Genomic DNA, 15,643 nt, shown 5'->3' with positions numbered 1-15,643 from the left:
AATTAATCGTACCCCTTACATTTAATATATATGTCTGCTAATGATTTGGTAACCTAAGTAACGTATAAACTGCAACAGTGACGAAGGGAATGATAGCATCAATTCTGTCTTTATTGAGAAATACAACTACTGAAAAGTAATAAAAGGTGTTATACGAAGAGGAGTAGTTGCATGTTGAGGTGCTGGATAAGGTATTGAACAAAACTAGTCCAAAAAGTCATACAAAAGAGGAAGAAAATAAAGTAAAATTTAAAGAGAAGAAAAAACTAGGTAGTGAATGAGATATACACTAGTCTTCTGACTCCAATTAATCTCAACTACCAGATAAAAAAAACATCGATCAATCTAATGTTAATTTTGTCAAACTTTGATCTTTGAAAACGCGCGTTGGTCACGGCAGTATCATTTGAATCACTTTCAACCTAACAAGAATTGCCGTTCATACGATTTTGACCGATCCACATCAAGCTATGTCCATGTGCTATCTTGGACGGCATTTCTAGTATTATGAAATGGGGTTTATTTTCCCTTTTCAATACTAGAAATTTAAACTCTGAAAATTCTTCATATATTATATTTTCTTTTGTACCGACAGGGTTCGAATCCAATACCTTGTAGAAGTTGTCTTAGTACCATTATAATAGGGACCAAGATTACCGATCATATCTTATATTTTCTAGGTGTATATATATTAAATTAATCCCAAAATTGCTTTCACTAGACTAGTATGAGAAAAAACTTACTGATTTTATTGCAACCAAATGTACGTATTTTATATGCTTCAATATAATTAAGGAGGTGGGTTTGTTAGTGTTATCAATAGTTATATACTTATATTAGAATCAACATTTGATATAAGTGAAAATAACTTATGTTTCTTAAACAAATAATTTTCTTCATTTTCTCTGTTGTTGAGTTTTGTTGTCCGTGACAAATGCACACAGACCACCTTCTACTTTATATATATTATCCCAACCGCTAAAATGTGGTAGTCATATTGTCATTCATTTGCTCTAATGCAGTACTGTACATATCTCTCTCTCTCTCTCTCTCTCACACACACACACACACACACACACCACACACACACACACACACACACACACACACACACACACACACACACACACACACACACACACACACACACACACACACACACACACACACACACACACACACACACACAACACACACACACACACACACACACCACACACACACACACACACACACACACACACACACACACACACACACACACACACACACACACATATATATATATATATATATTTTGAATTTAATTTTTGCTAAAACATTATTGTAACATGTGGTTTTGTTTCTAATTTTCAATTAAAATATTCCAGCACATTTTTATTTTGTTAATGAGATAAACGTAAATTACACAATAAAAGATAACAGCCTCCCTTTGCAACAAAAGATTCAGACACATTACAGTAAAATTATGATCTTTGAACTTTATATTACACTATATATGTTCTGTTGCTTATTGGTAGAAACTAGTAAATCACTGAGGAAAACTAGTTCTCCAAAATAGTATGAAACGGATACGTAAATAACAAATTTTGGTCATCTAGAAAAGAAGGGGATCAAAAACACTTCTCAGGAGCTCTTCTTGGCTTTCAATTCAAGCAAAAACATTGCCTCATCATGTTGAAATTTGCAATTTGTTTGAAATCAGTTAATACGGGTACAGGTGATGAAACCAACCCGCTTGGTTACTAAGTATTAAACACTAAAGATGGAGTTCCATAATGAACTTTAATTGGAATATGGATCATTTAAGTTCGGTAATCGCTTTCTTATACTCTTGAATAATTTGGTGGACCTTGTGATACAAATAAAATTAGAAAACGCGTGCTTTAATTAACTCTGGTCTCTGCTTGAATATGCAGTTAATATTGCAGTGTCAAAAAAGTATGCAGCTTTCATGCTCTATGTTTACTCAGGAAATTAGTGAGCTAGTGGCTATCAGAGTTAGTGCGCATTAAGGTTTTTTTTTTTTTTTTCTGGTGTACTAAGTGGCTAGGAACCAATAGAAACCAAAACCCACCGAAGAAATTAATAGCACAGTAGCTTTCTACACCCTTATAATTGTTTCCTGCACCTAATTCTAAATGTAAGATTGCATTCCGGATTAGCCTTGCCAGTTTTTACATTCCGGAAAGGCTAATCCAGAATTTAATTTTACATTCAAGATTAGCCTTTCCAGAAAATTAAAAAGGTGCATGAAGCAAATTTTAAGGTGAGAAAGCATTTGCCTATGAATAGTTGATGCATCAGCAGCTAGCCATTGGGTCTGAATCCAAGCTGAAGTCTTATCGAAAACATGTGTTATAGGCACAAATTTTACACTAGCAATTCACGGCTTAGGAGAAATCATGGTAAAAAAAAAAGATTGAGGGATGATGCAGATGTATGCTGATTTGCCCACTGGCTGCCTTTAATTTAACCACCATTCACAAGTAACTTATCCCTTCTGTTAAAAACAATCGCTTTAATCACCATTCACAAGTAATTTATCCCTTATGTTAATAAATTACAATACATGATTTAGAGAGTAAAACTCTTATTCGTCACCGGAGAAATCAGTGTATAATTTGTATGGTTTAAGATTATAAAGTGTCAATATTCTTAATTAATCTCCACATAACATGTAATTAAGTTTTATTTAATTACGTGTAACATGAAAATCATATGAAATAATTCAAACTATTATGTATTGATTTATCCTTAGAAGATCCCAAATGATCGTTGAATCAAAAGTTACGAATTTTTATTTCTTACCAAACATGTATGAGAATGTGTTCGTTCAACCTATGTTAAATCTAACACATCCTAATAATTTTTTTTTTTTTTGTAGAATTTCAAAAACTACTCTAGCAATCAAACAAAAAAAATAAAATTCAACAATATAGATATCAAAGTCAATGTTTGCAACACCAAAGAAGAATTGGATCACAACATATTGCAACTATTACATGATCCATGACCATACACTTTTCAAAATAATTAGTATACACTTTTCAAAAACAAAACAAAAAAAAAAGTATACACTCATTCCAGATATAGAAGAGAGAAAGACAGCTCATCCGAACCCTATGCATCTCTTTCAACCTTTTTAACTTTCTACCACTACTTAATTTAAGGGGCTAGAAGCCAATTTTAATTAGTTCATCAATTTATACTTCATAACCAACATAGCCTATAACCAAATGTAATTTCCAATGGTGAAAGCATGTAGATATTTCTTCATATATGTGACTGGGAACAATGGAGCTGATAGACGAGTCCAACACAACTCCTTCGTGGACAAGGTCAACAGATGTTTCTTCTTCGTTATTTCCATTTACGTCGCAATCTGATGCTTAACTTGAAGCCAAAGGAACACACCACCCAAAATAAAATAAAGTAGACAACTACTTGTCAAAGATTTTAACTGTCTACATACTGATATCAACAATATTTATGGTTAACTATATATGTACGTAGTTAAGGTATAACTTGTTTTGAAAGATGTAATTATTGTTGTAAGCTAAAATAAAATATTGTACTGATTTATAAAAATTGAGAGTAAAACGTGATTATTCTTTTTATAATAGTTGTTCCATTTATATCGGATGAAATTATTCCTTTTATAATAGTTATTGATGTAAAAAAAAACTTGGTTATTTTTTTATAATCTATACACTTTAGAATTTCCTGTAATCACAACTTAGGAAAAGTAATTTTAAGAGAAGACAACAGAAACCAAATATAAACAACTCACAAGTATTACTTAACATTTGCTTCATTTTCATCGTCACTGAGAATTGATTTGATTGTAGAAACATCAATTCTAGCTGATTCCTGTTTCACCCATTTGACAAGCCTCTCTGCTTCCTTGCTTACCCTCTCTTCCTCTTCCAACGCTTTCTTCAGCCTACTTTCTTGTTCTTTCACCGAAAAGGTGCTCATGTCTGAGAGTATTTCATCATTCTTTCCCCACTCAACAACGTGTTCTGAACTCAACACTCCAGTGCTTCTTTTACCATTCCTTGCAACACTCTTCTTGGTGGAGGAGGAGAAGCAAAAGCAACATGCTGATCCTCCTGTGTACTCTGGCTCCATCATGCAATTTATTTAATAAACTTTGGTTAGGGAATTTGATACCCTTTAAGTGTGAAAATGAATTAATGTGATAATGTGGAGTTGTTGAGATGAGGTGTACGTTATTTGAATGAATTAGAAGGATAAGGAAACAAGGTAGGAAGTGTGGGGTCTTGTTCCTTGTCAGCATGCTAAATATATAACGTGTTGGGACTTGGGACCCAGTTTAAGCAATTCCATTGACATTGTAACCATTGTTTGAGCTGGTGAAGAGTTTAAGTCAAATCTCGTATAAGCAAAATGTGGGGCGGCTAGTTGATTTTTTTATTTTTTTTTGGAGATGGAGAGTAACTAATTATGACATCAGCTAGTAGTGAGATAAACGTATACCCTAATTTTGGGATATAAGTGAAAATAAGAAAGAGACAATAAAAAAAAATAAAGAAAGATTGAGAAAATAATGTATATGTGATAAGTGATATGATAACAAATGAAGAGAGGGATAGAGAGAAAAAATTGGAAGTGAGAAAGAGCAGAAAGTTTATATATGTTTAATTTTTTCTTTGGCATTATCAAATTGATTCTATTCCATTATGATTAATTATAATCCTGAATCATTACTCATTTCTCTATATCATTTTTCTTATAGAAAATAAAAAAAAATTGTGATCGGATAAGGAGATGCACCTCAATAATCAAGACAAGTAAAGGAATAATATATGGACATAAACTTGATTTAGGATGTATTATATTAGGATTTTGAAAGATTATTTTATCATTAAAATTTTTTATAGATTTTAAAGATTATTTATAAATATTATGATTTATGAGATTTTTTATAAGACTTTTATCATAGTTTTTATTTTAATCGATTTATATCATAAGAATTCAAAAGATTTGAAAGGACTTTATAAATTTATAAGATCTGAAAGGATTCTATAAATTTTTAAAAACACATTAAAAATTACAAGAGTTAGTGAAAAAATAATAAGAAATGATGAAGTTGGGATAAAAAAAGGTAAAATTAATATAATTTTTTTTTAATTTTTAATAGATATTTTGATTATAGCTTTATGTTCTCTTATACTAACACTTATTGTAATAATATTTTCTCATTCTTATTTTTGAATTTGAACAATAGATTTATACGTTGATTTTTTTTATTTTTTTTTAATTACTACAATTATCTCATGATAAATCCAATGACATGTTTAATTGGGTAGAAGTGACGGGTGAGGATGGAAAATTAGTAGGAGAGTTAATGAGTTATATGAACAATAAAATTAAGGGTGATAGTCACAAAAATATTATATCGAACAAATGATAAATATAATCAATATAAGAAAAATATGATTAATCTTAGCACATAAGACAAATATTAATTAAAAAAAACAGACTAAAGGCGGAGTATATTTTGTATTTTTTTATTTCAAAAGAATAGAAGAAACATACATGACACACATATCTTAAAGAATATTAGAGAGAGAAAAATATGTGTGATGAGAGAAAAAAAAAGTCTGATAACCAATAAAAAAGAAAGAAATTCATCAAAAATTTGTATATTTTTTAATATCACAAGACTTTTTATAAGTTATAAAAAAAACTTAATTAAATACCATCAAATTTTATTGCTCTCATTAAAAAATCTTAAAAGTTTTAATTAAATATGATAAGACTTAATTATGTCATTTAAAAATTTTAATTATATACTACGTAACATTTTATAAAAAAAATCTTAATCCAATACACGTTAATATATATGCATTCTCGTATTTGTTGAGATTAGTTTTAGTAAAAAGTAATCTTCCCATCTTACAATATAATAACATAAGCTTTGATACGATACAGATTATTCTTTTAAAGAGATATTAAATTCAATATAATCCAATAAAATACAGTTTGAATTAGATTAAATGATTTGATTTTTATTGACACATCCTTACATAATATGTCTAAAAATATATTATAATTCAATATTTTATTATTATTAAACCCCCAAAAAAAAGTGTGAATTGCTATTTAAAAAAAAAAAAATACTCTTGATCCATCAGTCTCACCAAACCAGCCTGGCTTAAAACAACTTTTGACGGGTTTGAATTTAAGAAATTAAACCCAACGTATTTCGAGGAGACTGCAATTGATAATTCATCTTTTATATCTGGAATGATTCACCTTAAAAAAGAAATGAGTCAATTACATTGATACTTTCTAATATATTATTTTATAGTGTACAAGATATCCGTATTTATTAATTACAATATTTTTTTATAAAAGTACACACTAATATTTTTAAAAATCATTAAAGAGATTAGGGTAATATTTTTCAAAAAATTAATATAGAAATTAAAAAAAAAGAGTATTTTGTGCAATGCAAAAAATCTAAAGAGATACTAGCATTCTTAAGAAAAAGTACTGTATTGGCCTGGCCATTGGGGGGGATTTTCTTGAGGTTTAGGGCCTTATTTAGGAGTGAGTTGAGAAAGTTTTGCCTTCCCAAAATCTTCTATTTTTGAGTTTGCCACCCAAAAAAAATCCCCAAGTAGGAAGAGGGGTAGTGTGTCCCTAAGAATGCGCGGGTGGACCCCACACTCCACAACAAAACAACAACGATGGTGGGATTCTACGACCTCTCCGACACCGACAACGACAACGACTCCGCCATCCTCGCTGGCCCAAGACGCAGTCGTTTTGGAGCAAGTCTCCGCCATCAACTTCTCCGGCTTCACCGACGAATCCCTTCTCCCCTCCCACCTCGAAACCGTTTCCGCAACCTCAAATTCTTCCCTCCCTCCAAAACCAAAGCTCTCACTTTTTCTTCCACAAACAACCAAAGTCCCAATCTTGATCCATCCAAACACAACCCAAATGAAAAACCCGAGCAAGGGTCTGTTTCAAGTCCCAATTTTTCACCATCCAAACATAACCCAAATGAAAAGCCCGACCATGGGTCTGTTTCTGTTTCTGTTTCTTCGCCCCCTTTTGGTTCTGCCTCTGCGTCTTCCCCTTCCTCTGATGAAAGTTCCATGTCTTCCATTTTCAAACCGACGCAAAAGGAACAAGGTTCCAAACGGAACTCTGTCTCTGAGATCTTCGAATTCCCCTTCGCCTCCACGGAGGAAGGATTGTTTGTGGTTCTCTCCCAAGAAAAAAAGCAAGGAGAATTGGGGTGATGATCACTTGTTGTCGGAATTAGGAAGCTTCTCGAGGAAGGAACAACAAAAAATGCCGAAGAAGGCGATGAAGGAAGAAGAGAAGGTTAGCCGCGAGGCTGAAAAGATTGTTCAGTGGGCCAAGCAAGAATCTGCAAGGTTCAACCTTGGGGATCAGCTCAGTGATTGATGATGAGTAGAGTACAGACTACAGTGCACTATCTATATCATTTTAGGCTTCGTATAATCGTAGAAGAAGAAAATTAGGTGTTATAAGCTGTTGCAAAGTATATAGCGTTTTCTGGTTTCTTTTGGGGACAGTGGGAGACTATCAATTTGTCTGTGTTTAGATCGATACAAATATGTTTACATAGTTTGTTTGGGAATGGCTGTACTGCCTTTATACAATGAAGAACGGAGATATTTTGGCAATTTTATTTTGATTTGATGATCTGCATAGTGTCTTCGATATATTTAAATGATAATTACTTTTTGTATTTTGTAGCTTTACATCGTAATTCTACACTTATTATTTGTTACAGAGTAAGTGTATGTTTAGTTCTTGTTATAAACTTACCTTTGAGGCAAAAATTATTTTGTCAAAATGGATTAGAACTCTTGTTTTTGTATTTATTTTATTTTATCTGCTAGGTTTACATTAAAACGCACATTGTGTCATAATAATTCTAACTATAAATTAAACATACACTAACAATCCTAGTTCGAACGAATTTGGTGTTTGTTTTGGACTTCATGTGATGTGTCAAGGTGATAATCAATGGCAAGCATAATTATGTTCTTTGGGTTGTTGAAATATATTTTTGTTCTTATGCAATGCACTTATTTTCAATTTATTTCTGTGGAAAAAAAGTTTTAAATTAAGTAAATCGTTTTTAATACTGTCCTTACATATAATAATGGTCATCTTTTATGGTCCTTTCATAAACACTCTTCTTCACTTTATTTTATTTATTCTGCATTCAATCCCGTTTTGTACATGCGATTGCAACTGATTGTTTATATTGTTATATCAGCCACTTTTCGGAGGTGCTTGTTAATAAGGAAATCATCCAAACATGCGGGGTCGTTTAACTTGGGAATTCATCTTAAAAGTTAGCAAAATGAAAAGGGAAACCATTAGTGAATGTATTAGGCTTTTCTTCCTGTTCAAATGGACCTGTTTGGCAGGGAGTAAGCAAATATAAAATAAATCTGTCATATATGATCTTAAGCTGTTTATTAGCTGACTCTGATCTTAAACAAACAAGAAAGTTTATAATTTTCCCTGTTTCACTTGGTACATAAATCAGCAGGTATTGCAGCCACAGCTTCAGAAACTGAATTGGACAAGTGTAAATAAAGTATGAAAAAGAAAATCCGATAATGTGATTAACTTTCTTGAATTAATTAGTCCAATATATCAATTCATCGTATTCTTTGATATCTTATGCTCGCATCTAAAGAAAAACTTTAAAATTTTATACAGTTCAACAAAGGTTTATACATTAAGCCAGTACTTTTGTCGTTTATTTATGCCAACAGACTGTACCACGCAACAGAATTGTTATGCAGCAAAGAAAAAAAAGAAAGTTGTTAAGGTTGGTGTTTGAGGGGTGGAATCCAATTTATTTAATCTATGGTCCGAGTCTTGTTTTGATAGATAATATCTATTAACACCATTTAAATCCCTTGGACTCAATGACATAGGCCATAATTTATTTCAGCCAGACTAGAAAGACATCATGCAACTAAAAAAATAATAGATACAAATTACTTTTTTCATATTGATGCATAGGAAGATTTCTTAAATACAATGTTTCTCGCCATATCTTCATTTAGAATTACAAACAATGCTATAGAATATGAACAGCATAAAACTAAGTTCCTGACCAAAGGGCCAAAGCAAATGCCAATAATAAACATATCAATTACATATTCAAACTGCCAGTGCTATTTCCTATTTCAATTATGACTCGCATATACAACATATTGCACAGATGAGATGATAGAACCACCCAAAAATAATGGCAAGCACATGCTATGGCTTTTCAAATGCTGCATCTATTCCGTGATTATAATATACAATTTTTGCCTCACCTAATCAAAAGACCAATGTTGGTATCCTGTGAAGTTATTCTGTTATCTTGCTGGCTGGTATCATGTCCTGTCTCTCTACATAAGCAGAGGGAAACCATCCAGCATTGCCTTTGCATTCTCCTTCAGACCATCCATTGGGTCCAACCTAGAAATGTAACAACCAAAAGGATAATAAAAATACAGCTCAAATCAGTCTGATATTGGCAATAAAGATTATAACTTAAAAGTCTGAAAAAAAAGATCATGACATTTTTGTAAATACTAAATCAATAGTGACACTAGTAGGTCTTAGAATTTGACATTGGAGCCTAACTCAACCTCACAAAATGGACTTGTAAGGTGACAACTATCCAAGCTTTATAAGGATTATATTAATCATATCTATAGTCAATATGAGATCTCAACTATAGGAAAATGCATACTAACCATACACCTCGGCAGTGAAAGATTTCAATATTTAAGTTATTAGTTTCATATGTTTAAATAACAGACAATGGGTATTAGAGCAGATGAAAATCAAATAAAAAGAATTAACTCCATAAGATTATTCATTTTTTGTCTTGGGATAAAAATTTTATACAAGTGAATTTTGATTAAATTTGTATTAAATCTCTATTTTGCCCCTCTGCTTCTGCATCACAAGAAGACGAGTGCTTTATGAACTACGATCCCAACCAATAGCTCATAATTATGGACACCAAAAAGTCTATCTTTAAGTTATTTACACAAGAAAAAAATAAGCTTTTAAAGAATCTGGTTTATCTGAAGTACAGGTGATGATGAATCATAAATAGCATAACAGTCATCAAGGAAATACCTGACGAACTACAACAAAATCATCAACTGATAGGCTTAACTCCCCCTCAGCTTGAGCATCAAATGGATGTACGACCTACAAGACAAATGATGATGAACATGAATCAATTTAGGAGATTAATGTAAATGGAAACTGCATTGCACTGAGTTCAAACAAATTTTGGATTATATCCTATGGAAAGACTTTATTTTCTTTTTTAGCACAAAGAATTGTCAATGTTTTATGTGTATGAATGTGAATGTAATGATAACATTCATTATTCTACACATCTTGTTTTCTGTAGTTCCTTCATCATAAAGTATATGACAATTTGGTAATGAAAAGAGGTAGGTATCTGGAGTGAGAAGCCATATATTTTATGGCTTAAAATAATTGCATAAATATAATGTAGTCCATAAATTCAAATATGCTGAAACAAGAAAACTCATCATTAGCAAGTAATAGTAATAAGAAGATCAAGATGAGATATCAGTTGCAACAAAAGCCAAGTGAAAGTATAGGCTTCATCTTGAGCAACAGTAAACTTCAAGAATATAGTTGTATGTAATGAAGGAGCTGCAGAGAAAATTTTATTCATTTGTTCACACATGACTAACCTTTGCAAAAAAGTATGTGGCTGTTTGACTGTTGTGTTTATAATCAATGCCACTTGAATTAGCATTCTCATCTGCAGGTTGATTATATCCATCTTTTGGCAGTGTAAATGATGTAGCCTCTTTTGGTTGTCTGTCCTCAATTATCTAACTCCAAAAAATCCAATTTAAGGTACAGATTATTAATTTGATCAGCACCCAAAAAAATGGTCAGAATATCATGCCAGAAGCTAGTAATTATTCTTCCAATTTGAAAAAAAGAATCAGGCATTCAGGCTATATGGTGACTAACCTCAGTATATAGTTTCTCTAGAATAACAAGGACATGCTGATGATAGGATCTCTCAGCATCCACCTGCCAAAAACGGGGAACAAATGAAAAAAGAAAGAAAAGGTTTAGGGGAGCAGGATCTTCTCAATGTTCAGGAATACAAAAATTAACTAGAAAAAAAAAATCAACCAACATACTCAGTCAAGCAAACATTAGTTACTATCATAAAATTCAAATCAGTAATCACATATGCAAGAGATTACTTCCAAAAGGAATCTAGCAATACCATTGTACGAAGGCTCTGGAGAGTCATCTGTTGCTGCTGTTCTTCGACAGACAACATAGCAGAGGTTGCTTCTCTACCAAGTGCTGCCAAGGCAGATTTAAGTTCTTTCAACCTTGTTTCTGCATTTTGAAGCCTCGCGGAACTCTCTGCAGAAACAGAAGAATTCCTCAACTTTGATCGACGCCTCAAAACTTCAGCAGCCTGATGAGAAGATATCTATGATGAATACCATGCAAAGCATACCACCATATGCATGCCATTGTGGGAGAAAATCATTACCTGGGCTTCTACCTCTTGATGAAGTTTGTCATAGCGGCGAGTGAGGTGGCGTGCATCCTCCAAAGGAGCTCCTGTTATCTGTGCCCGTAGTGGCTCAGAGATCTATACAAACCTGAAGCAGAATTAGCATAAAAATTGGGAGGTGGGGACATGATTGGAACTTGGAAGTCACCATTTTTTTTATATATAGAATGAAAGACTAAATAATTTGGTATATAACTAACATACAACTAAAGATAAAAGACAAAAAAATTGTCATGCAAGATAAATGGTAATCTAGTAATAATTCCAAAGAACTAGGTTTCCCTTAAGTAGCAGTAGCACTAGCAAGTAAACACTTTTCTTAACTTGACCCAGTGAATAGTTTGGAAGAACTAGGGCTTCTTATTCCATATCAAGAAAAAAAAAAAGTCCTAATATAAATATGGAGAAGCACGTGAATGTTTCTATTGATTTGCTTTTGGTCAAGTTGAATTCCAGAAACCATGTACATGTGTTGGTCTTGGTCAAAAATCTTTGCAGCAAGGCTACCACCAATAAATAAGGTAGGTAAATGTTACACTAAAGAACATTAATTTGCACATATTAATATATCGTATGCTCCACTATAAAGCTATATTTCACTAAATGAACTCTTAAAGACTATGCTTGAGAGTACAAAGGAAATTCCCCAAAAGATTACCTGATCGCCTAAGATCCCGAGCAGAGTCTCTCTCTCATTTTCCATTGTATCATATGTGTTACCAAATTGAAGAGAAGCCCTTGCAAGGAGGTAACTACTACCAAGATTCTCTGTCCCATACTTACAACAGTCCCTAGCCATCCTCCTCACTGAATTATAGAGAACAAAATATCAATTATCAACCTCACGGCATAAACAAAAACAACATAAGCGCAAAAGGCCAAAAGCCAAATTCACCTATCTCCATTTGCTTGGAGCAAACAGAAACGAATCCTTCAATTGCACGAACAATATGCCGCTGAAAATGCTGTGAGCATCGAGCAACACGTTGGTTAAAAACATAACCAAGCAAAGCTTCTTGAACCAATTAAATAAGATACATGGAGTGAAAATATTAAAAAACACCTTAGCTGTCTTTGTCGAAGTGTACAACTTTTGAAGTTGCTGGTGACATTCAATTTCGGATTCATCAATCATGAGCGGTTCATTGCTAATTTGGCCCAACTGTCTAAGTATAACCTGCAAAAAAAAAAACACCATTTATGACAGAAGACCAAAGTCAAACAAACAAAACACTAGACTGACAAAACATATAAAACCACTAGAAACACACAGAATCAACACTTTATGCATAAGGATCCCATCCCATTAGTTCAAATCAAACCAATAAAAATTAGCCTTTTTCTATAAAACCCCATTTAAAAAAAAATGAAGCTAAATTGATATTATGATCACATGCTACAGAATCAGTTATAACCTAAACAGTAAATAGTAGCAGCACTAAATTGAGAAGCACCCCACAAAAAAGTTTCCCATTTTTCATCTAAGAAGAAGAATATGAATGATGACCTGCTGTTGCCTGGCAACTTGCTCCCTCAATTTACTTGCTTGCTTCCTTATAGCATCCATTCTTCTTCACCCCTTTCATTTATTTACAATAAAAACAGTTACTTTTTTGCAGGCCAAACAGAAAATGATAGTAAAAACATAGTCTTTGTGCTGGGGTTTGAATTTGTTGAGGCAGAAAAGCAAGGCAGGGATGGGAAGAAGAGGATTGATTGATTGATTGATTGATTGATTGATTACAACCTTTACCTACCTGGCTGGCTGGGACTTTCTAGAGAGAGAAATAGAAAGAGAGGTTTCCAAATAGTTACTTAGAAGAGAACAGAAACAGAACACAGAAATTATGATAATAATTGAATTGAATTGAATGAATGAGTTGTGACAATGAAAGTGAAAACTGAATCATGTTAAGAGAAAGAGGGGAGAGAAAATCTTGGGGGAGAAAGAGCGTCCTTTTTGGACTTTAACTGCACCGCACACTGGATACGACACGCGCTTGACTTATGGACATAAAGTGTAAATAAAATAAGCACAGAAAATATTTCTTGTTTTTATTTTTAATTGTAGAAATGAAACATAAAATGATAAAATAAAAATAAACTATTTTTTACTGCAAATGTGATTTTTATAACAAAAAATAAAAATAAGATGTGAGTTTTTAATAACAAAAAAAGAAACTAATTTTCCCTAATTGACCGAACTCTGATATTTCAAATCAAACATTCTACGAAATGATTTTCTCAGGACATGGTTAAATGGAGTAAAAAAATTAAATAACTATATCAATAATAAAAAAGTATATTACACTTTTTTTATTTCTTAGCCTTTAGCATATGTATTTAGTACTTACAATGGACGAATCGATATACAAATACATTTTTAATAAGGAAATACTTTTTTATATGCTGTACATAAAATAATTAAAAATATATTTATTTTATAAAATATTAACATTAATAATAAAAATATAATATACTATTTTAAAAATATATGATTAGGCATTAAAGTTATTTTGATTGTGTGTGTATATATAAAGAATCCCGATAGCAACTTGAAGAATGTGAATTATTTTCATTTGAACTAAAATAGGTTGGAAAAACTAATCTTTATTTTATACAAGTATTTTTATGAATAATTTTTTTGTTTTTTTCAGAATAAATTTTGAAACATTTTATAGAATAATAAAGATTACTGATTTTAAAGGTAACGATATTTATCTTTCTAATGTCATATACAATTAATATTTATAAGGAACATTTTTTAATTAATAAATGTTCAACATTTTTGTTATGATTATGGGTTTTAAGTTTTTGAAAAATTTAAATATTAATTTTTTTAATTTCATAATTTTAGTTTTAAATTTTTATTATTTTTAAATTTTAATATCAAATGTTAAATTTGAATTTTTAAAATCACTTTTTGTCCTCTAATTCAAGCCCATTTAGGCATATTTTGATTGGGTGGAATGTAATGGAGAATAAATATTTGACTTAATATTTGAATTTTTTTTACAAAAATTCTTTCCTTTCTTCTTTACCAAAATGACCCTTAGGCATACTTTGGTTTAGTGGAATCAAATAAAATGAATGGAATGAAATTGAAAAAAAAAAATATTTAAATTAAAGTAATATGGTGAAGGTGTGAGATTCACTGAAAATTTTTAAATTTTTCATTCTTTTCAAAGCAATATGGTCAAGGTGTGAGATTCAATTAAATTTTTTTTAATTTTTCATTCTTTTCCTTTCTATAGTGCACATACTAAAAATTAATAAATTTATTATATTTAATAATTTGTGATTTACATTATAAATGCATAGTTTCTGTTTTTTTTAGTCCCTTACACAGTTACACCTTCTTTGTTGTTTTTCATTGAAATATGCAAATAGCATTTCATGATAATAGCAAGCAAGTAATTTAATATTTGTCGATAAATCGATAATAGCAGTTGTTCAATTTAACTGTTGGCTAATATTTGTTTGCAGTTGGCACAAATTTTTGTTTTTATTCCTCACAAAGCTTCAAAATCAGCATAAAATAATGGTTCATAATTGAACAACAGAAAAAACACAATACTTGGTGAATGATCAAATCTCACTCTGACCGGCTGGACATGAGTCAGATTTACAGATTTTGTTTAGTTAGAATCGTACAAATGATAGAACGAATTTTCGTTCAAGAAAAAGGAAAGCACAATAAAGAATTAAAGATGTGGGATATGTTTTACTAATCCATCAAACTAATTAGCAAGAAAGACCGCAATTTGATGAAGTAATTATATTCATTTTCATGAAAACATGTTACGAAAATATTCTAACAAGAATCACTTGCAAAAGTGGGTCCCTAAGCTTATATACTTTAAAATTGGACCGACTAAATGCGACAAACATTACAAATGATATGAATATATGATAAAAGAGAAAGAGAGGGTTGCGTATGAACTTGTCCATTCACGAAGAGTCGAAGACTAGGGAACACGTGAACTTGTTTAGTGATGGCACCTGGCCTGACAT

General features: G+C 31.6%; 1 protein-coding gene, 1 long non-coding RNA gene and 1 pseudogene across 5 annotated transcripts; 1 reads left to right on the top strand and 2 right to left on the bottom strand.

Annotated features, from left to right (window-relative positions):
- Positions 1-2,977: 2,977 nt before the first annotated feature.
- LOC106794653 (uncharacterized) lies at positions 2,978-4,491 on the bottom strand. Of its 2 annotated transcripts, none has more exons than XR_001382831.3 (2): positions 3,794-4,491; positions 2,978-3,443 (listed from the first exon to the last, which is right to left on the bottom strand). It is a non-coding gene; the product is annotated as an uncharacterized lncRNA (long non-coding RNA). The 2 variants fall into 2 exon arrangements; XR_005886406.1 differs by having other exon boundaries at positions 2,978-3,396.
- Positions 4,492-6,582: 2,091 nt separating this feature from the next.
- Positions 6,583-7,759, top strand: LOC112997792 (uncharacterized; annotated as a pseudogene).
- A 1,263-nt stretch (positions 7,760-9,022) lies between these two features.
- LOC100819767 (SH3 domain-containing protein 2) lies at positions 9,023-13,619 on the bottom strand. 3 transcript variants are annotated; one of them, XM_006587585.4, is made up of 11 exons: positions 13,377-13,619; positions 13,137-13,208; positions 12,693-12,806; positions 12,525-12,594; positions 12,288-12,436; positions 11,606-11,707; positions 11,327-11,527; positions 11,062-11,124; positions 10,773-10,916; positions 10,177-10,251; positions 9,023-9,504 (listed from the first exon to the last, which is right to left on the bottom strand). In XM_006587585.4, exons 2-11 carry the CDS (start codon positions 13,194-13,196, stop codon positions 9,394-9,396), a joined length of 1,089 nt encoding a protein of 362 aa, XP_006587648.1. In that variant the 5' UTR covers positions 13,197-13,208; positions 13,377-13,619; the 3' UTR covers positions 9,023-9,393. The 3 variants fall into 3 exon arrangements, with proteins under 3 accessions (XP_006587648.1, XP_003534329.1, XP_006587647.1); XM_003534281.5 differs by having other exon boundaries at positions 13,387-13,619; XM_006587584.4 differs by having other exon boundaries at positions 13,137-13,619.
- Positions 13,620-15,643: the final 2,024 nt, after the last annotated feature.

Source organism: Glycine max, chromosome 9 (genome assembly GCF_000004515.6).
Source record: "Glycine max cultivar Williams 82 chromosome 9, Glycine_max_v4.0, whole genome shotgun sequence".
NCBI lineage: Eukaryota > Viridiplantae > Streptophyta > Magnoliopsida > Fabales > Fabaceae > Glycine > Glycine max.
Note: the sequence above shows the minus strand (reverse complement) of the source record. Positions and strands in the feature narration are given on the sequence as shown.

Bases quoted from the DNA above. Each gene is read 5' to 3' on its own strand.
- LOC100819767 (XM_006587584.4), bottom strand. From the start codon at position 13,196: ATGGATGCTATAAGGAAGCAAGCAAGTAAATTGAGGGAGCAAGTTGCC. The intron at 11,708-12,287 runs GTAATCTTTTGG...AGGTTTGTATAG, and splicing joins TCGGGATCTTAGGCGATCAG to ATCTCTGAGCCACTACGGGC. The intron at 9,505-10,176 runs GTATTTCCTTGA...TTACATTTCTAG, and splicing joins ATTTTGTTGTAGTTCGTCAG to GTTGGACCCAATGGATGGTC.